Here is a 21,219-nt window from a genome sequence, read left to right as displayed (position 1 = left end):
TTACTGAATAATGCCACTTACTATGAACATTTGTGTAAAAGTGTTTGTGTGGATACATAGTTTTTCCCCCCTGTTATTTTTTACTACCGCAAATAAATCTATAACTATCTCAAAATTACAAAGCTTGATTTAAAAAAACCAAGAAACAAGTTGTGCTGAGTGGAAAAATGCTAGGTAATTTCTCCCCTCTATTTCATACCCTTTGTACTATTGTCGCCATACACTCTTTATAATAAAATTAAGTATGTAACAATAACAAGGATTCTTTGAACACTGTTGACTGGACTAAGAGCTTATAGGTATCATCTCATTCAATCCTTACACCATTCCTACAAGATAGGTTCTCTTATAACCCCTTTTAGGATGAGCCTCTGCTGCCTCTCTCTTTTAAAATATCATTAGCAAATCAAACCAATAACCCAATTAAAAAGGGCTTGAATAAACATTTCTCCAAAGAAATGGCCAATAAATACATGAAAAGATGTTCAACATCACTAATCATTAGTAAATGCAAATCAAAATACAAGAGACTCTACCTCAGGCCCATTAGGATGGCTACTATAAAACAGAAACAAAAACAAAACACCAGAAAACTACAAGTGTTGGTGAGGATGCAGAGAAACGGAAACACTCATGCACTGTTGGTGGGAATGTGAAGCGGACCAGCCACTGTGGAGCACAGTATGGCAATTCTTCAAAAATTTTAAACAGAATTGCCAAATGATCTAGCAATCCCATATATCAGATAATAAAGGTAATTGTGCACTCACCTATGATACCCAACTGCCAAAAGGTAGAAGTAACCCAAGTGTCCACTGAAGGATGAATGGATAAACAAAATCCATGTATACGTACAATGAAATATAAATCAGCCCCCCCAAAAAGGGAAAGTCTGACATACACTACAACATGGATGAAACTGAAAGACATTATGCTAAATAAAAGAAGCCAGTCACACACATACATAAAAGACAAACACATTATGAGCCCATTTATTTGAGGTACTACCAAGAGTAGTCACATTTATAGAGATAGACAATAGAACACGGTTGACAAGGGCTGGGAGAGGGGGAAAGGGGAGTTGTTTTTTTTAAAGGGTATGGAGTCTCATTTTCAGAAGATGAAGAGTTCTGGAAATTGGTTACACAATGTGCTTGTCCACGATAGAACTGAACTGTACACTGAATTATGTTATGTGAAAACATTAACAAATCTATTCAAAAAATAACTTTTAACAAGATTTCTACCCTCTTCCGAGCAATTTAAATGAAAAGCACCACTCTGAAGAAAACAACTACATATTTTCCAGTGCTCCGCCCTCCTCTCTTCTAAACCTCAGTGGTCTCCCAGGCACCAACGAGGTACATGCGGAATAAAAGTCCTATCCAGTCAGGGTGAATATTTAGCAAGTGGCCCGGTGGAAGCCCATGAACAGGAAGAGGTGGGAAATGGGCAGGAGGATTTTATGCATCTAGAATTCGAAGCAAAGAGGTTTTCTCAGTCCCAGAAAGAACCAATGTGCTGGAGCTCACAGTGACCATTTCAGCGCAGGCGTGAGCTCTCGCAGCAGAACTGTTCTGTGACCATGGCTATTCAGGCAAGTGCGCCCCACTGCGACCTTGCTCCTGAATTAACGCCAGCTCATCCAGACTGGACGAGCTGGCTGGCAAGTGGTCCCTGGAAGCACCACCATCATGCCGCTGGTGAAGAGGTTACCATTCTACCGGTTAGCAGCCCTCAAGAAAATGTGAACAAAATACAGAACTATCATAATCTCTTCCTCTCGAAGTGATAACCAGCAGATCCTCTCTCTTATCTCTTGGGTGTAAATAGCTCACAATTCAACGCCTTTACCAGGGCTTCACAGCTGAACGGGAGGAGGCTGGCGCAAAACTCCAATCCATCACCTCATACGCAAGGCTGCTGCTGTGGAGCAGACGAGAACACTCCAGCTAAGCTCCCCCTACTTTCTCCTTCATGACGGATATGCAACTCCTTTGCCAACAACTCTCCATGGGAAGGTCCAACTGGATTCTTTATTGTTTGAATTCATAATTAAAGTTGGAGAAAAGCTATTGAATTACAGCTTCCAAGGGCTATAGTCAAACACGGTAATATGAAAACAATCATGAAAGTAGAGTGCTCAGAGCCAGACACTTTAGAAAACCCTTCAACTGCCGGTACATAACCTCATTCTTCCTTTCAACAAGAGGTGAGCAATGTTTGCCCATTTTACCAATGAGGAAACTGAAGCTTGGGAGGTCAAGTGAACTTGCAGTTTTGCTTAGCAAGTGAGTCCAGCTCTCTGGGACACGGGCTGCAGGCTGGCTCCTTCACTGCCCGAATGCTTTTGGGCAAGTTGCTTCTCTGGTTCTCAGTGTCCTCATTTATCTAATGACCATAATCATTCTTACCTTTCCCTGTAATTGTGATGAGTACAGGAGATAATCCATGGAAGTGTCCCTGGAAATGGGCCCATGGACACTGTATAGCTGGGACACCCATGGCTCTCCTCCCGTCCTCCCCACCTTCCACCTTGTCATCTCCCCACTCTAAATCCTGGCACACTCAGATAGACTCAGAGACCCAGAGGACAATTCAGTGTAATCATGATCATGTATGTTTCTGATAAGGGGAGGCCAGGAAGAGAAGGCCGAGTCCCTGGTTACTGAAGGGAGCCAGTGGGGCTGGCGGAGACATGGCCTGGGGAATGTGGAAGGAGGACACAAGTGTGGCTTATTAGAGAAGTTATGGCTTCCCAGAGGGAAGAGGATTCAAATGAGCAGGTAATGCCGAAACCATTTGGGGGAAGTTCTTACACAATCCTAATCTCCCCACAGATCATGAATTAATTACAAGGGGGAATGTGATAGTGTCAGTTACAATGGAGAAATCTGGTGGACCTCCTTCAAATGGACACAAAATCAGCAATAATGGGACCAATGAACACACTGTGCCTCCTGCCAGATGCACTGAAGACACAGCATCACTTCGCACTACTCAGGCACAAAGGCATAACCTGAGCCAAGTCTCAAGAAACATCAGAGAAATCCAAATGAAGGACATTCCCAAAACAAGTGACCCATGTTCTACAAAACGTCTTAAAAGATGAAGATGGGCTAACGGACCGAATGTTCCAGATTAAAGGAGACTAAAGACATGTCAACCAAATGCAAACACATGATCTTAGCAACAAGGACATTCCTGGAACAATTAGGGATATTCAAATACAGACTCGGCATTAGGTAATAGAATGCATCAATGTTAAGTTTCCTGAATGTGATCACTATATTGTGTAAGGTAACGGCCCTGCTCTTAGGAGACACGTGCTTAAGTATTTAGGGAAAAGCGCCTGCAACTTACTCTCAAGTGATTCAAACAGCAACAATAAAATATGTTCGTGTATATGTAGAAAAAAGATAAAGCAAATGTATCAAAATATTAACCAGTAAATCTAGGGTAAGTGTATACAATAATTGTTAGACTATTCCTGTCCTAATGAAGCGCTCATCTTATATAAAAACTGCTGTTTGAAATTTTAACCCTGCTCTTTGGTTTCTGTAAATGCTTGCTTGCTTGAATAATAAGGAAAACAAGACTACTCCCATTTCAGAGAGGCCATTACACCTTCCCCAGATACAGTTATCAGTGCTGGCACCAGGCCAAGCCTTTGGTTGATGTCTCAAAGCCCTAGCATATAGGGCTCTTTAAGAACTTGCAAAGGGGGCCAGAAACACCCCATATTTGGGAGACAAAAAAGATAAAACATATAAATAGGGCAAGTTCCTCCATGTTGGGGCCCAGAATTTGAGAGACATTTTCCTCTGGGCCCGCGCATAATAATAATACTACTAATAATAATAATAAATGTAACTCCATCTCTCTAAGTGTTGCTTGGGTCTTTTCCAGTTTTCTGTAACACTAATGTTGTGGATTTGAAAAACAATACATTAAGAAATATATTAGAGGAAAAAGATAAGGTGGCATTAAAAAAAAATTGCAGATAACAGCTTGATGGTTCTTCAATTAAATGTAGAATTATCATATGACACAACAATTTCATTCCTTCATCCCTAAGAGAAATGAAAATATTTGCCTGCACAATAATTTGTACAAGAATGTTCATAACATCATTCTTCATAAGAGCCAAAAGGTGGAAACAACCCAATGCCCATCAACAGATAAACAGATAAACAAAGTGTGATAAATGCATACAATGGAATATTATTCAGCCTTAAGTCAGAATAAAATTCTGAGGCATGGTACAACAAGGATGAACCTTGAGGATGAACCTTAATAGTAAGTGAAATGAGCCAGTCACCAAGGGACAAATACAATACAATACAATTCTACCTAGATGGGGTACTCAGCACAGTCAAATTCACAGAGACAGAAAGTGAAATGGTTGTTGCCAGTGTGTATGAGGGGAGGAAGGGAATGAAGTTGAGGGGGAGGGGAAAGTGGGGAATGGATAGAGTCTTTGCTTTGGGTGATGAAAACATTTTGGAACTGGATCGAGGTGGTGGTTTGCATGACAATGTGAATGTGGTAAACATCACTGAATTGTTCACTTTAAAATTATTGATTTTATGTTACTTGAATTTTATCTCAATGACAAAGAACAGAGCAAGTCCCCCCTGCACACTCATAGGCGGGGAATTGGTGCCAGTTGGCAGTAGATCACTCAGCTTAGTGTGTGGGGATCCACAACAATAATAAATATAAAACCTGCAGTGCCCCCATCCTCTCAAAAAAGAACAGAGCAGATAGAGAAAGGAGGAGGGTACTCTTATGACTTCATAGCAGAGTGTGAATGAGATGAGACCACATGTAGAGTGAGCGCTCTTGCCCACAAATCTGCTTATTGGAAGGGAGACCAAGTGCCTGGCATGCACTGCCGACTGGCTCTGAAATGTGCCAGCCAAACGCACGCGAGATGCGTGACTCCAATCACCTGAATTCTGTGTGTTCACAAACACCTACAGTGCAGTAAGAATTCATTATACGCTGGGTCAGGCTCTGCCAGATGTAAAAGAATCTCGATTAAAGCAGCTCCAACAGGAGAAAGTGGACCCAGCTGGGGTGGGTGGCAGGGACCAAGACGAGAGGAACAGCCTCTGCCTCACAGAGCCCGGGATGAGGAAGTGAAATGAAACCAGGCTGGGCGAGTCTGGTCCTGCTTGGCAGGGGCTTGGACAGTTTTCAGACGCTGCCCGCTCTTTAGAAATCGTGTTTGCTTTCACACACACAAAGCTGGGACAGAAGGAGTGATGGAACAAGGTGTGTATGACTTATCCTTTCCAGAAGTAACTGCCTTTTCAACTAGAACCAGGAAAACACGATGCTTTAAAACAGGGAAGGGGGTGGAGAAAGAGGGTATTCTTATCACAAAAGAACCTCACATTCACTCTAAAGACTTTAGAAAAGACAAATGGGCAAAGGAATCCCCAGAAAAAAGCCAGCGTAAGAAGGGTGTCCTTCATTATAAGGAATGGTTCACTAATGATGGTGCTTTGAGCATCTTGGTGAGAAATGGCAATAAATGTGGGTGGGGCTTCCTTGCCCAGCCTGCGTGACTCAGTGGTTGAGCATCGACCTATGAACCAGGAGGTCACGGTTCGATTCTCAGCCAGGGCACATGCCTCGGTTGTGGGCTTGATCCCCAGTGGTGTGTTGGTGTGTGTGTGTGTGTGTGTGTGTGTGTGTGTGTGTGTGTGTTTTCAGGAGGCAGCCAATCAATGGTTCTCTTTCATAAAAAAAAAATTGTGAGGCCTTCTGAAGCCCACTAGCAAGGATGGTCCTAAACCAAGTGTACCTTCCCCAGAAGCAAATGTCCTGCAGTTAAAATGTGCTGTGTCCAGAGACTCTGGCGCTAAATCATGAAAGAGCAGACAGAATAATCAGGATGAACCCCCAGAGCCCTGTTCCTTACAAACACACAGTCTGAAAGAGAATTATTATATTAAGTCACACGGAGGAGGAATCGTTTTGCAGGCCAGTTCTTGGTGCCAGCTGGACAGAGGAAAACCAGAGAAGCGATGCTTCTGACACAGGTGAGTGTTTGGCTGAGAAAAATGATGGGAACTGGCTGGAGCCCTTATTGCTCCTGGTGTCACCTCCAGAGTGACTTCTGCCCGCAGACCCACACACTCACCCATCCAGACTTCCCCGAACTGCCCGGCTCCGAGCTTCTTCACCAGCTTGATGGACTCGCGCGGGATTTCCCAGGCGTCTTTGTCCCAGGGCTTTTGTGGTTTGGGGCTGATACAAGCCTTCTCCAATCTTCTGCACAAGCCATCTGACTGCTCTAATTTGAAAGAAAACAAAAACATTTTTAAAAACCGATGATATTTTGTATTTGCCAGTGCCTATGGGGAGGTTTTGACGATTAGTCTTAGAATCTCCAGCTTGCCATCAAAGCTTATAGGGCATTTTTATTTTGGACTCTCCACTTTTGATATTCTTAAACGAAAGACAATTTAAACATCCTTGATTTTGTTCATTATACTGTTACTCAACTAACACAATGAAAAACAAACAGATAAACAAAGGCTAATGGATTGCCACACTTAAGACAATGTGATTTCAAATTGCTGAGTCCATGTAAGCTCATCATGGCAAAAGGGCATGGGCTTGGTTCTGTCACCAGGGGACCCCCAGGCCCAGGGCAAGGCCAGAGCATAGCAAGTGCTCCACACACACGCCAGATGAATAAGCGAGTGGGACCACAGAGAGGGAGGGGAGGCTCCACAAAATCTGGGGTACCACGCTCTCTCCATCTTTTGGGACCTAAGCCTTCAAGCGGGTTGTAGACATGAGCAGTGGCCACAGCTGCCCGCTACGGCCAACTGCAATCACCCAGGGGATGAACCCAAAGGCTGGTTATGGGTTCAGCTTAACGGGGCTGGAGAGTGGCACTGGTAACAAAGAACCAATGACTTGTCACTGCTAAACCTTTTGGTGTTGCTGCTCTTTCTGTGTTCTTTTACCAAGAGTATGTGTTCCTTACACACACACACACACACACACACACACACACACAGACACACACACACACACACAAACACACACACACAAACACACACACACACATCTGCATGTTGCATTCCTCTTTCAGATAGTTCAAGGCATGTTGTAAAAATATGCACCATGGAAAAACAGTATTCATTTTCTTTTCATAATTCTGAAACACTAATTGTCAAACATGAGGGATTAGGTGGGAAGGACTGGAATAGTTATTCCCAAGTTTCAAATCTGACTTTGGTTGCATATTTAATTATAGATAAGTTCGGAACATGATCCACAATTTTATCAAGAAGAAGGTAATGCATAAAAACGTTTACTATGAAAAAGTGTTTGACACCACATAGCTACCATGATACACATATTTGTCTTGTCCGACCTCCAGTTTTTACTTACTTTGGTAATGCTTAATCATGTCACTGATACAGGGAAAAGTGATTCTTGGAGAGATGTAATAGCCCCCATTGTCCAGACTCCTAATTTTGTAGTGCTTAATGACATCACCGTGCAGAGGGTCAAAATCTCTGACAGACAAAGAGTAACTTCCTGGGAGGGAAAAAGTACAAGTAAAGATTATATGCATATTTTATAAATGAGGTCTGCATTACACAATACTATAGTACCTCTTTTGCCACAAAAGATAAATCAAGTAGGTATAGTACATAATTTGAAAAGTCCTATAAAAAGTCTACTTGAACCCTAGCCAGTGTGGCTCAGCTGGCTGAGCATCATCCTGTGCATCAAAATGTTGCCAGTTCAATTCCTGGTCAGGGCACATGCCCAGATTTTGGGCTCATTCCCTGCTAGGGGACATGCAGGAGGCAGCCAATACATGTTTTGCTCTCACAACAATGTTTCTCTCCCTCTCCCTTCCTCTCTCTCTAAAAATTAATAATTAAAAAATCTTTAGACAGTGATCCCTAGCAAACAGCCAGAATGAATGTAGACCTCTTAAAAAAAAAAAAAGTTGATTTGATAAATAAAGCTAGAATTTTGTTTGCTCTGAAGTTTACCAACATGCCATTTTCCTTCTTCATGATGGTTTTAAAAATTATTTTGCTGAATTAAAAGTTGTTTTGATTTCCTTTCTCTTAAAATTTTAGTAGTTACTCTAAATAATAATGTAAGAGACCCAGTAAGCATAAAGTGTAGTGAGAAATGGCCATAGTTATGACAGTTTCTTATGCTACTTTAGCAAACTAGCAGCAAAATAAACAGTTAGAATTTGTTATGTTTGCAAACTATAAAATTTCACTACCGGGACACAAATATTGAGTTCCTAAGTGGTGTTTATAAGAAGCCTTCTGCCCTTTCTTACCCTTTAATGTTTCACTTTCTCTGATGAGAAAGGCCCCGGGGCTGTTCCCTGGTGCCAAAAGCTGTCTTTCGGCATCTTTCCTGGTTATATCCTTGAAAAACCACCTGAGGAGACATTGTCACAGTTCACGTTATGCTCCAGGGAAGTAAAGAAAAAAGAATGAATGAGAAATCGGCAAACAAAACCCTCCAAGAGGTCAACAGGCAAAGACTCACTCTTCCGTCTCCAAGGTGTTGACTTTGGCCACGTAGTTGCTGGGGATGAAGCCTTCTCTCTTTGTGGAGAGGGACTTAGCTTTCCACCACTCCCCGTGCCTGGAACAGAAACACAGAAAGGTGTCCAATTACTCAAGAGCTACAAAAGCAATGGTCTGTCTCCAGGTGATTTGGTGGGTGGGGGAGGATGGGAAGATTCCTGGAACCTGGAAATCCAGTGGGACAATTCACTCCTCTTGCTGAAATAAAAATATGTGTAGAGACTGAAGCAAAGGGAAACAGCCTCACATCCAAGATGTGGGTGGGTCACTGTGCTCAGCAATGCACAAACAAGAGTTGGTGAAAATGATTCCATCCCCCAGAAGCAAAAATGCTTGTAATTTCCCAATGGATATCCAAGAAATGCTTTAGGCCAGTGGTCGGCAAACATATTAGTCAACAGAGTCAAATATTAAGTGTACAAAGATTGAAATTTCTTTTGAGAGCCAAATTTTTTAATCTTAAACTTCTTCTGATACCACTTCTTCATAATAGACTCGCCCAGGTCGTGGTATTTTGTGGAAGAGCCACACTCAAGGGGCCAAAGAGCTGCATGTGGCTCTCGAGCCTCAGTTTGCCGACCACGACGTTAGGCTCCTAATAGAAATGGGAGTCAAGGGGATAATGAACCATAGTTCCTATGTTAGAGACCCCTTTGTCCAAACATCGAGTTTCCATAGATAGAGGCCCTAGAAAACCATAAAATAATTTCAAGCAGGCAGACCTTGTCACTTGCTCTTGCCCTCAAGCATGGAGCTGGGGAGGAGGATGGGGCAATGAAAGAGGAAAAATTGGATGGTCCCTATGAGCCTTCAAATTCCCACAGGCAGATGGATCCTCATCAGCAAGACACGGAGGGATACAATGGCCACTCATCTATATGCTTATACTATATATATCCATATGAACATACATACATGTAATCCCCCACATCAGCCATGACAGAGGCCCTGTGAAGCTCATTTTACAAAGGAAGAAACTGAGGTATAGAGTTGAAGTGACCTGTGAAGATCACACAGCAATAAATGGCAGGGCCAGGATTAGGCTCAAGTTCATGCTCAATCAGTAAGCGATAATAGCTCTCAACCACTTAACACCTTATAGTTAATAAAAGGTTTCTCTCCTCTCAGGGTGACAATGTATGCAGATTAGAAGAAAAAGCAAGTTAGAATTGAGATACTGGGAGTTCCTTATTCTCAGTACTGTTCTAAACCCCTACCCCTGTGGTCCGACTAGGGTCACAGGTCTGTGAGCATGGATGGGGTTAAGCAAATGATGATGTCCAAGGGTCTTCACAGAAGTGTCACATGCTGATAAGGGCTTTATTGAGTTGACCACTGCTTTAGCATAGTGTCCTTAAAATCATACCCAGTGGGAACCATAAACCCAGTCTGAATGTAGGTACTATAATTAAACAAAAATCTCATTATAATGACACATGTTCTACATATGCCCACACTTCTTAAGGTGGCAGAGATGGATAAGAAAGAAATCAGTGTCTGTCTTCAAAAAGAAACTTCTGGGGAGTGCTCACAGGCGAACTCCAGAGGACCATTCCTTCAGCCCCACGTCTTCCACTCCCAGCCCTACAGCAGCAAGGAGCCTGGGAGGCCTCAGCCCATGGAGCAGGTCTGGCTCTTGCTGTGCTGCTGGAAGTAGAACGAGGGGCCAGTGTGCAGGACTTCGTGGCCTGGGTCGAGGGGCGGCAGGTGCGAGGTGCCTGGGTATACTTACTCCTCCAAGACTTTCATCTTCTCTCCTTTCCTGAAAGACAAGTCGTCTGGGTGGATGCCATCATAGGGGTACAAGGCTACCACGATGTCTCCTTGCTCCTCTGGATCTAACAAGAGAGAACACAAAAATGAAGACCTTTAAAAACCCATCAGCAGCAAACGTTTGGACAAATCCTCCTCGGGCACAAAGGATGACAGGGTGTGCTGATGAGAGGGGGAGCTGGACAGGAGCGTGTGCTTCCTTCCTGGTAGGGCTGAGGGCCTATATGGTCTGCAGCAAATAGCTGTGCGCACTGCGTGCAATGCTCGTTATCTCAGATCGCGCAGACCTACACCTCTGATTCTCTCCAACTCTATAGTTAAGAAATGATACACCATAATGCTGTTCATAGCAGCATTATTCACAATAGCTAAAAGGAGGAAACAATTCACTGAGTGGATAAACAAACCGCGATCTACACGTACAGCAGCATACTATTCAGCCTTACAAACGGAAGGAAATCCTGACGCCCAGCCACAGCAGGAGTGAGCCGGCAGGACATTATGCTAAGTGAAACAAGCCAGTCACACAAGGACCGATACTCTGATTCCACTTCTATGAGATTCCTAGAGTATCAAACTCACAGAGACGGAAGGTAGAATGGCGGGAGCCAGGGGCTGGGAGGAAGAGCAATGGAGTTTGTGTTTCATGGGTAGGGTTTCAGTTTGAAAAGATGAAAAAGTTCTGGAAATGGATGGGGGTGATGGTTGCACAGCAATGTGAATGCACGCAATGCTACTGTCCTGTACACTCAACAATGGTTAAGATGATCAATTTTATGTTATGTGTATTTTCTCACAATAATAATTTAAAAAAAGTAATAGCCAGGAAAATGGTTTCAAAGAGTCTCTAACAGAAAAGAAAAAAAAAGAAAAAAAAAAAAAAAAAAAAAAAAAAAAAGAAAGAAAGAAAGAAAGAGAAAAAAAAAAGAGAAACCACCATGTTGCTATGAAAACGTACCTTTAGTCTGAAACCTCTGTCCTGGCAAAAGCTGAGATTCTGGAACCTACGAGAGAATATTGGTTAGAAAAGAATGTTTATGTTTAGCTTTTCTCATTCACATTAATGTTGCTGGTTGTATTGTTTTTCTAACAGTAGCCAATGAGGTTTAAAATTGCTAATTTATGAAGCTGGAGAAAAGAGTTCAGGGAAAAAATGTCCACAGAGCTCTGTCCCCCTCTGTACAGCTCTTCCTTCTAAAAACAGGGGTTTGCCTGTGGTGGCAGGAAATGAGCAGGGCTCTGGGCCGGGGCTGTTGGAGGCTCAGCAGATCATCCCTCTCTCTGTTATTTGGTAACAGAACCCTAATATTATTGGGGAGGCAATTTGCCCAGCTCAGTGACGATGCTTCCAAATTCTCTAGCATTCCGTGCAGATGGAAGGAGGCAGTGTATCTGTAAACAAAATGGTTGTGTGGGCCTTGGGGCCTGATTCCCTGTAGCCTTGCTCTCGGGGTGAAGGCTGGAGTCTCAGCAGCCGGAAACCAGGCACCAGGGACAGCAGAGCAAAGACGGAAGTGGCCTGGGGAATAGCCATGCAAGCTCAGGACTGCTGATGCCCACGTTTCCCAGGCCCGTTTTAAAAACACTGTGGTGAGGGCTCTGTTACGAGCTGCTGGGAACAAGTCCTGAAGGACCCAGGCTCTCTAAGGCTGACCCTGATTCCATCCTGGGGACAGATGGCATCCCCTGTTATTTTCGTTGGAGATGAACTATCAGGAAGAGCGTGGTGGCACAAAAGGTCACTTTGATTACCTTGAAATCAAATTCCTTTTCTCTCAGTGACCATGAGGAGGACGTATAAGACCTCTTAGGCTCTTTTCAGGAAGGAACTGTCAGAGACCTATCATAGCAAACCATGTGGCTTTTCTTTCTGATTAGAGTGATTTAATGAAATGAGACAAAAACAGTTCGTACTGAAATTTACATTTCTGATGAAAGTTAGCCCAAAAAATCTGGGCTACGGTGGGGGTGGGGAATTACTACATTTTCTGGTATCAGAAAATCATGGGTCCATATTATCCTTTAACACTTATTTCAAGAAGTTTCCTACTGTTTTTTTAATCATTTATATTTGCAAAATTAGGATGTCGGACCAACTTTAAATGACTTAGAAGAAATAATTAAGAGATGAGAAACCAATTAAATAATTTGAAAGCAGCAAGCTGATTTTCAAATATCAGTGTCCTTAATTTGCAAATATTTTAATACACTTTTTATAAGACCAGAACACATACATGCAACTCATCTACTACTATCCCTCATTTCCTCGAAAATGTCTTTTCCTGAGAGTGTGGAGTAGCCTCACCCTCTCCTCAGCACTTCTCTAATCAATCCGGGGAAAGCATTTTGGGCACCTCTGCCCGAGCTGAATTATCTGTGGCTGTGGACTTAGGCCAAACTAACCGACTCATAAAACAGGACTTCTGCGACCACAGAAGGCACGAACTAAAATACGGGAATTGAAAGATGTCAAACATGTTTACTACTTCTGCTTTCTTTCTTTTATAAAAAAATATATATTTTGATTTTTCTTTTATAGAAAGGAAGGGAGAGAGGGAGAGAGAGTTAGAAACCTCAATCAGCTGCCTCCTGCACACTCTCTACTGGGGATGTGCCAGAAACCAAGGTACATACCTTTGACTGGAATTGAACCTGGGACCCTCCATTCACTGAGCCAAACCAATTAGGGCTATTTCTGCTTTCTAACTTAAGTTTTAACCTCCTTTACTTTTAATAAGATGAAAAATGGTAAGTCTGTACTATTTTCCTAATAAAAAAAAAATTCTTCGTTCATCACTAATGAAAAAAACACACACCACAAAATTAGGTTTTAAAGTATGTAAAAATCTGGGATATGTGATACCAGGAAAAAGCCAGACTCTTCAAAGCCTATAATAATGACTATATGTAACTTTAATTCCTTATATAATTTTATTTTCAACTAATCATATTTATATAATATATAGTTTTATATCTACACCTATTAATGCAATGTTTTTAAATACAGGGGTGGGCAAAAGGAGGTTTACAGTTATTCATATGGAAAAAAATATATAATACAAGAATAAATAATACCACAAGAGTACGTGTTTTGAGTTCTCACAACTATAAACCTATCTGTAGGATATATTATTTATAAGTAAAATCATTAAAGCTGTTAATAATCTTATACACTTTGAGTTTCTATGTAAAATGACATATTATTATATCTATCCAGAAATACATTCATTCTTTATCTTCACTCCTTTATAAGAAGATCAATAGTGACTTATCAATTTCAACAATGACGGGCGACTTTGATATATGTCATACCTATAGGATAATGGGGAACAGAGGGGGAGAAGGCTGATTGAAGGTCTTGATAACAATAATACACTTCTAGAATGCCAGGGCATTTCTCAGACAAGAGAAACTATAAGAACAAGGTATTTTGGGTTAACGTGGAATAAGCTGCTTCCAGGTTAAATGCTGAGGAGTTCCATAAATACCATGAGATTTGTTATGTATATTATCATCCATAAAGAGAGAGAATCGCCCCGGCCAGGTGGCTCAGTTGGTTGGAGCATCTTCCCCTACACCAAAAAGTTGTGGGTTTGATTCCTGGTCAGGGCACATACCTAGGTTGCGGGTCCGATTCCAGGATGGGGAACATATGGGAGGCAACTGATGAATGTTTCTCATATCGATGTTTCTCTCTCTCTCTCTCTCTCTCAAAATCAATAAAAACATATCCTCAGTGAGGATTAGATCATAAAAAAAGAGAGAATTGATGGCAAGGCTATAACATCTGAGATAAAGTGCATTTAAGGTTGTGATTATCCAAAGCTTTGTTCTTCTTTTCCATAAAATGTGACATTAGTTTTTCCTTTGCCAAACATTCTCAAATTCATCAAATAGCACACCACTCATATAACCTTTCTGGTACAGATCATCCAAGGTTAGTGGGCAGAACTAGCTGTGTGTGTGGGTTTTCTTATAAATCTTTTAATTATAGTAAGCCATAGCAGCCTCTATTCTATACTATTATCTATTAGTTGAATAATGACAAGATAAGGTAAAGGAGATATTAGCACTTGTATTAGCTTCTGACTTGAATGAAGCACATCCTTCTGCTTCCAGACCATTGCACTAATCTCATTACCTGTCCTAAGTCACACAAGCTCAGATAGACACGTGTATATATTTTTAAAAAATGGGTATTCACACCAGTGATATGAATGATAATTTTTCTCTACAGAGAAGGTGACCCAGGGCCGCTTTATTGTACAATAAAGTGACCGATCGGTTTTCTCTCAAATGTTTACAGGCTCTTTACAGGATTAAGTTATAAAGCATATCAAAAATTGAGGCCTAAATTACTGATGTGATTTTTTTTGCACGCGCATGTTACAGATTTGGTGTTTAAATTACGCAGTCATGCTTTGATCCTGCTGTGGGAATTCTCTCCTGCGACTATCTACTTACTGGCCTTTGCTGTTTATTGGACGTTGGATCTCTCACATAAATAGTTCGGTCAGTATTACGTACTGGTTGCGTCTTCAAATCTACTCCATCATCATTCAGACGGTCTTTGCTTTTTGATTTTATACATCCCATATTTCCTGTGGGAATAGAAAAGCAATGACATTATTTTACCATCCTACAACTGGCATCAAGCCACCAAAATCTCTCCATTAGTGAAGAATAAAAACAATGCACATTTCTTCCTTGCCAGAGAGAGTTTAATAAACTCAGATGTGGAGATGGTTTACTGACCAGCCTGCTTATATATTCATTTGTTCAACAACTATTTATAGTGCATCAATGTCATGTCGGCAAGACATGGTCTCTGCTCTACAGACGCTCAGATTCTGTGGCACACGTGTGAATTGGATTTACAGTACGGTGGTGAGTCAATAACAGAGGATGCACGAGACCTAGGGAAGGACATCTAACTCATGCAAGAGGAAAAGGCGGTGGTCAGGGGAAGCATCCTGCAGGAAATGCTCTGTGAGTCAAAACGGAAGTGACGTCAGCCAGGTGGCAAAGTCAGCAAAGGGATTCCAGGAAGGACCTTCACATGCAAAGTGCTGACCCTAAGATAACACGGCCCCCTCACAGGGAACTAGTTCAATCTCAGTTCTTTAGGAGCCAGTTCATTCTGAGGGGTCAGGGTACTATTTCTATAATGTGGACCCCCCACACCAACGGGACGATGGGCAAGGCCAGGACTTGGGCTGCAGAGAAGAGGGAGGCACACCTCAGGGGCAATGTTGAGGAGTTTGTTTGCCTCCTCACCCTTCCATCCCCAGGATGAGTGACACAACATGTAAGGTGAGTAAGAGGCTCGAGGCTTCGCAGGCAAGCATGACTAAGAGGTAGAATGCATGGACTCTGGCCCCAAATGAAGGTGGCTTGGGAAAATGGCGGGGGCCTTCACCAACACGGGAAACAGAGAGGAGACACAGGCATAGGAGAAAAGACACTTTGTAGGAACATCCAAATGATCCAACCCAGTAAGCTTCCCAGTAAGATGCGTGACTGCGGAAACCAGGAGAGATGGCAGAGCTACAGTCACAAAGGAGGGCATCAGCAGGCCATGACCGTGCTGAAGACTCCGGAGGAAGACCTGTGGCCAGAGGGGGTTGTGCTTGGCCAGTGCAGAGGGACATAACCCTGCTTCTAAACACTAATGTCTTTTATTCGTTTATTCAACTGCCACTAGGAATATATAGAGCACCCCATCAAGTACCCTGGGCACTTAAAGATGTTTTTAAAAAACTGAAATCCGCTATGAATCTTGCCTTACAGTATAGCCTCCTGGTCAAATCTGTTATGAGCTTCATCTGAACATCCTATGCTCACCAGCATCCCCTGGACCCTGGGACCCCACAGAGCAGATTCCCTGGACACTCTCCAGGAAGTTCTCCGGAGGCTCCGTGGGGGCCGGGCTCTCCCGTGTGACCTGTGTCATTCTGAAGCCCGGCAGTGTCGGGATCACCGCCAAGAATGTCAGAGAGGGAGAGAGATGATTTAGAGTTTGGGGAAGGCGGAGTGGCACACGGTAGGGAATGCCTCCGGGGGGGGGGGGGGGGGGACTGTTCTAAGCAATCTCGAGAGCCCCTCTCTGAACCGCCACCTGCTTGCCCTGTGGCCGCAGCTCACGGGTGCCATCTTGTCCCGCAGGCTTCCAGGTGGCCCTGGGGCTTGTTTATCGTTTCATCCTGAGGTGGAGCCTCCACAGAACAGCCACGCCTCTTTCTGAAACTACTGAGCTGTAGTTCCTAAAATAAAGGGGAAGCAAGTACTTCTTTAACTCAAAACAGCACGTATTTTTCATATGCTAAAGTCTCTGACATGAGCATGGGTTTTAAAGTTGATTTGGAAATAAGCGAGAGGAGTTTTAGAGTTGATGGGTAAAAACAGGTGAGTTTTTTTCACTAGTCCCAACTCCTCCCTCAACCCCCCTACACCCCCCCCCCCCCAAAAAAAAGAGCAGTGTTTAAAATCAGCTGTAAATCGGTGCTGGTTACATGAGGGGATATGGTGCAGTATGGAAGAGGCCTCCCAGCGCAGGCCTCCAGGCACACAGTGACCTCAGGGAAGGGGGTGGGGAGTCAGGGGAGGGTGAGTCCTGGTGGGTAGGTGGGGCAAGCAGACACAGGAACCTCACCAAGCCTGGGCTGCCCCTCCACTTCCCCCACAGGTGCCTCATCTCCCTCCCCCTCCCCTCCCCCTTCCCTTGTCCTCTCCCTCTCCAGTTCTCTCCTGTTTCAAGTTCTCTATAAGGATGGCAGACAGATCTTCACCAACCACCTGATTGAAAAGATCACCCCTCTGCCAATGCCTCATAAATTAGTTATCTTTCTTATTACAAACTACATGCCATTACATGGTGGCTTATTTCTGGTCAGCTCCCAGCCCCTACACAGGGCCTGCTCTGAGCACGGGCTCTGGGAACATTAAAGAATGGATGGAGCCGCTCTGGGTGCTGCCCGTGGGGCTTCCTACCTGGCCCCCGGGCCCCCCTCGCCAAAGGTGGGGAAGGGGAAGGGAAAGGCCCCTTCCCGGGCAGTTGTTATTTTAAAAGAGACAGAGAGACAGAGACCTCTAGAACTAACTTCTAGTTTATAGGAAACACAGAGGTTAGAGGAACAAAATAAAAAATCCTCAACGTGTGCTAAAGACGACTGGTCTGGATACTTCAAAACATACAGGTGAAGGGATGGGGTGGAGCTATTCCATGTTAAGAGAGACTCAAGGGACAAAATGTGTGAACGTGGAATGAATCCGGGGGAAGGAGGGGTTATACGTGCTGGGATAATTGGGGAAATCTGAAAACGTTTGCACATGATATTAGGGGACTGTGTGTTTTATAGGTGTGGTCGTGGCATTGAGGGAAGTGTCCACATCTCTGGCGATGCATGCCAGGTGTGTGGGCATGAAGGCTCAGGGGGTCTGCAACTTTCAACACTCCAGTCAAAATGAAGAAGAAGGAGAAAAAAAAAAGCAGAGGGGCATGGAGGAAAAAGAGGGGACAAATGTGGCAAAATAATAAAAAATTCATGAATTTAAGTGAGAATATTCTTTCATTGTTTTCTGCCGATTTGAAGTTTTCAAAATAAAAGGTTGGAGGAGGTGCAATCAGGGGATATTATAAACAACTCTCTGCAAAAAACTTTTTCAAAGTGTTAGACATCCCCGTAGTGCGCGCGCGCGCGTGCGTGTGTGTGTGTGTGTGTGTGTGTGTGTGTGTGTGAGAGAAGGCAGAAGATGAGGTCAAAAAAGTGTTGTACAGGGTTTTACTTTTGTGTCCTGTCAGTAGTGTGGCCTTTATTTGTAGCTGTGGAGAGGTTTCTAACTGGGGAAAGGACATGCACGCATCTGTACTTCAGGGAGAGGACTCTGTGGGAAGAAGGAGGTGGGAGGGCTAGAGTGGAGACGCCATAATCAAGGCCTCTGGGGGTGGAGGTGGAGGTGTGGGATGGGAGGGTCCAGACAGAGAGATGACGAAGATCCTCAGGGCAGTGGCCCTGGAAAGAAAGATGAAGAATGAAAATAAAAAGCAGTGGATTGGAGAGCGGTGTTGACAGTCCATGGACTATCACTTCCTTATCCTTCGTTCATGTTTTCCCTCCCTCATCACCAGGGACACCTGAGAGCCAGAGGCATGTGTTGTAGATGAAAACAACTCAACACGGCTCCACAGGCAGCGCTGCTGCTCAGGCCGAGAGGCGCTGCTGACCGCCTCCAGGTGGTGCGGCTTCTTATGCTGTGGGACAGGTGCTGGAAAAGTGTGGGACACAACGCAGCCCCAAAAGAAACTGAGACACGGGTTCCATGTTTGCAAGTGATATGAGCTACACTTTATAATGATTCACACCTTGGTGCTTTTTAATTAAACGGTTATCATTCTCTGAGCATCTCATTTAATCCTCAAAGAAGTCATGTGAACCAGGATTCATTAACCGCACTTTACAGAGGCGTAAACTGAGGTATAAAGAGATGGGAAGTCTGGCCCAGAGTCACAGCGGCGCACTAGTGAGGGTGGCGTTGGGACTCACACACGACTTTAAGCCTAAGGTCTCTTCTCTCTTTTTTTCCTTCTTATATGATGGCTCTTTAGAAGCTGGTCATTTATCTGCTTATTAATGACAGTAAATAAAGAGATTATAGTTATAGCCTGCTTCTTTCTTAAAAGGATTTGCAATGCTTTTGGGGGAAAACATAAAAAGACAGTGATAAATGAATAAAATGAAAACAGAAAACCCAAGCCAAGGAAGAGAGGACAGTGCAAATGTGGTAGCAAAGTGGGTACCAGATAGGCTGTGGCAAGTTCCTAACAGGAAGGACCAGAGGCCAGCGGGAGTCACGGGACCTCATGGCAGGGAGGGGTGGGGGGAGGAGGGAGGGATAGACGGGAAAGTGAGGCCCTGCAGAAGAATTGTAAGGTTTCTTTTCTTTAAAAAAAAATTTTTTTTTTTTTTATTGATTTCAGAACAGAAGGGAGAGGGCCAGAGAGATAGAAACATCAACGATGAGAAAGAACCATTGGTCGGCTGCCTCCTGCACACCCCCTAGATTGCACACCCCCTATGGGGGATTGGGCTCACAACCCGGGCATGTGCCCTTGACCGGAATTTAACCCATAACTCTTCAATCTGCAGGCCGAGACTCTATCCATTGAGCCAAGCTGACTAGGGCGAATTGTAAGGTTTCTTATAGACTCCACATAAAGTGCTGTGGGTGATGCAGTTGACAATGCCTTCATGTTTTGTAACAGTACATAAAGGGACATTATATGTGGAAACTTTGGGTTAATAATGGTAATAGTTAAATAAAAATCTAGGTATGTGCCCTGACCAGGAAGAGAACCTGCAACCTTTTGGTGTATGGGATGACACCCAACCAACTGAGCCACCTGGCCAGGGCCACGTTTTGTTTTTATTATGACTTAGGCATTTTCTGTCCTTATTACAGCAGCCGCCAAAAAGAAACAAAAACTTAGAAAACAAAAACAAAAACAAAAAAACACTTCACCACAACTGCCCAAAACAAATACTTTAATTTGCGTTGAGTTTTCCCAGCAACAAGTGAACTTTTCATCCAAAGGCAATTCATTGGGGGGAGGGGAAGAGGGTTTCCTGAAGTCTTTCTCCTGTTACTGGCCTTCTCTGGCCTGATCTTAAAATACAAGTGGTCACTCTGGACTAACCAGAAAAGTCTGTGGGGGAAGGAGACAAAAGGGGAGAGGGGAGAAAAGGGAGGAGCAGGCAATTGTCTACTTTGTGCTTGGCACAGAGGAGGAACGCAAAACCCAGAGATAAACCTGTACAGGTCATGGAAGGTCTTAGGTCAGTGGTTCTCAATCTTCCTAATGCCGTGATACTTTAATACAGTTGTGGTGACCTCCAACCATACAATTATTATTATTTTTTTGCTAATTCATTAACTGTAATTTTTCTACTGTTCATGAATTGTAATGTAAGTATCTCTGTTTTCCGATGGTCTTAGGCTCTACAGCAGCGGTTCTCTACATCGCTAGCAGGGTCGCCTAAGAACATTGAAAACAGTTATAAAGTAGCAACGAAAATAATCTTATGGTTGGGGGGTGACCACCACATGAGGAACTGTATTAAAGGGTCACGGCATTAGAAAGGTTGAGAACCACTGTCTTAGGTGAACTTGGTCTATCAGCTTCAAAGCTGCCCAAGGCCTTGCAACCTCTGTGTGGAGTGAGCTCCATTCCCGAAGGAGTTTTTTGTTTTTGTTTTGTTTTTTAATTTTCCAAAGGAGTTTTTTGAATTAGAAAGTCAAGAGAAAAAGTGAGGAAGCCCCAAGGACAGACAAGCAGATGGTAATAATCCCAAACAAGTGATCTGAGCTTCGAAAGTAGGTTAAGTTTGGTTCAAGGATCACTCCGAGGAATTCATCCCTAAAATAACGTCCTCCAGTTTTCGTACTTCCATTCCAGGACCAGCTGTTAGCTCCAGAGATTTACTTTGCCCACCCAGCCAGAAACCCCCGATTGTGTTCCTTCTCACTTTCAAGAATGAAATTTTAAAGACTTGTTTAGAGAAGCAAAGTCGATGAGAGAGCTGCCATGTTTCCCCAAACATTCTATCACAGAAGAGGGGGTCAGAACAGCCTCCCTGATGTCCTCAGAGGGTGGAAGAGAAGAGAGTGGCCAAACTCAGCTCCACAAACAACTCCATCAATCCTGAGCTTAAGTAGTTGTATTTTATTTTGGTCAATTTTCCTAAATTCCTTTGAAAAGGAATTTTCAAAGGCAACTATGATTTCCCCCTCACTTACTATGGTAATCATTTTCAAACATTCTTGATATTTTTCCTCTATGAAGCCCTCAGAA

General features: G+C 43.4%; 1 protein-coding gene across 6 annotated transcripts in view; it reads right to left on the bottom strand.

The window, feature by feature from the left end:
- LYN (LYN proto-oncogene, Src family tyrosine kinase) overlaps positions 1-21,219 on the bottom strand; it is an 82,879-nt gene that overhangs the window by 21,607 nt on the left and 40,053 nt on the right. For 2 of the 6 annotated variants that reach the window (XM_036436946.2, XM_045581419.1), the window contains exons 2-8: positions 14,835-14,971; positions 11,329-11,374; positions 10,330-10,435; positions 8,557-8,655; positions 8,342-8,445; positions 7,420-7,569; positions 6,155-6,307 (exon numbers count right to left, since the gene is read on the bottom strand). In XM_036436946.2, coding sequence (XP_036292839.1) covers positions 6,155-6,307; positions 7,420-7,569; positions 8,342-8,445; positions 8,557-8,655; positions 10,330-10,435; positions 11,329-11,374; positions 14,835-14,966 — 790 coding nt within the window. In that variant the 5' untranslated portion in view covers positions 14,967-14,971. Of the gene's footprint in view, positions 1-6,154; positions 6,308-7,419; positions 7,570-8,341; positions 8,446-8,556; positions 8,656-10,329; positions 10,436-11,328; positions 11,375-14,834; positions 14,972-16,158; positions 16,177-21,219 lie in introns of those variants that run through there. The other 4 variants (XM_036436947.2, XM_045581421.1, XM_045581418.1 and 1 more) reach the window with 3 other exon arrangements.

The sequence above is a fragment of the Pipistrellus kuhlii genome, unplaced genomic scaffold (genome assembly GCF_014108245.1).
Source record: "Pipistrellus kuhlii isolate mPipKuh1 unplaced genomic scaffold, mPipKuh1.p scaffold_m20_p_14, whole genome shotgun sequence".
Classification (NCBI taxonomy): domain Eukaryota; kingdom Metazoa; phylum Chordata; class Mammalia; order Chiroptera; family Vespertilionidae; genus Pipistrellus; species Pipistrellus kuhlii.
This window is presented reverse-complemented; position numbering and strand designations above follow the sequence as displayed.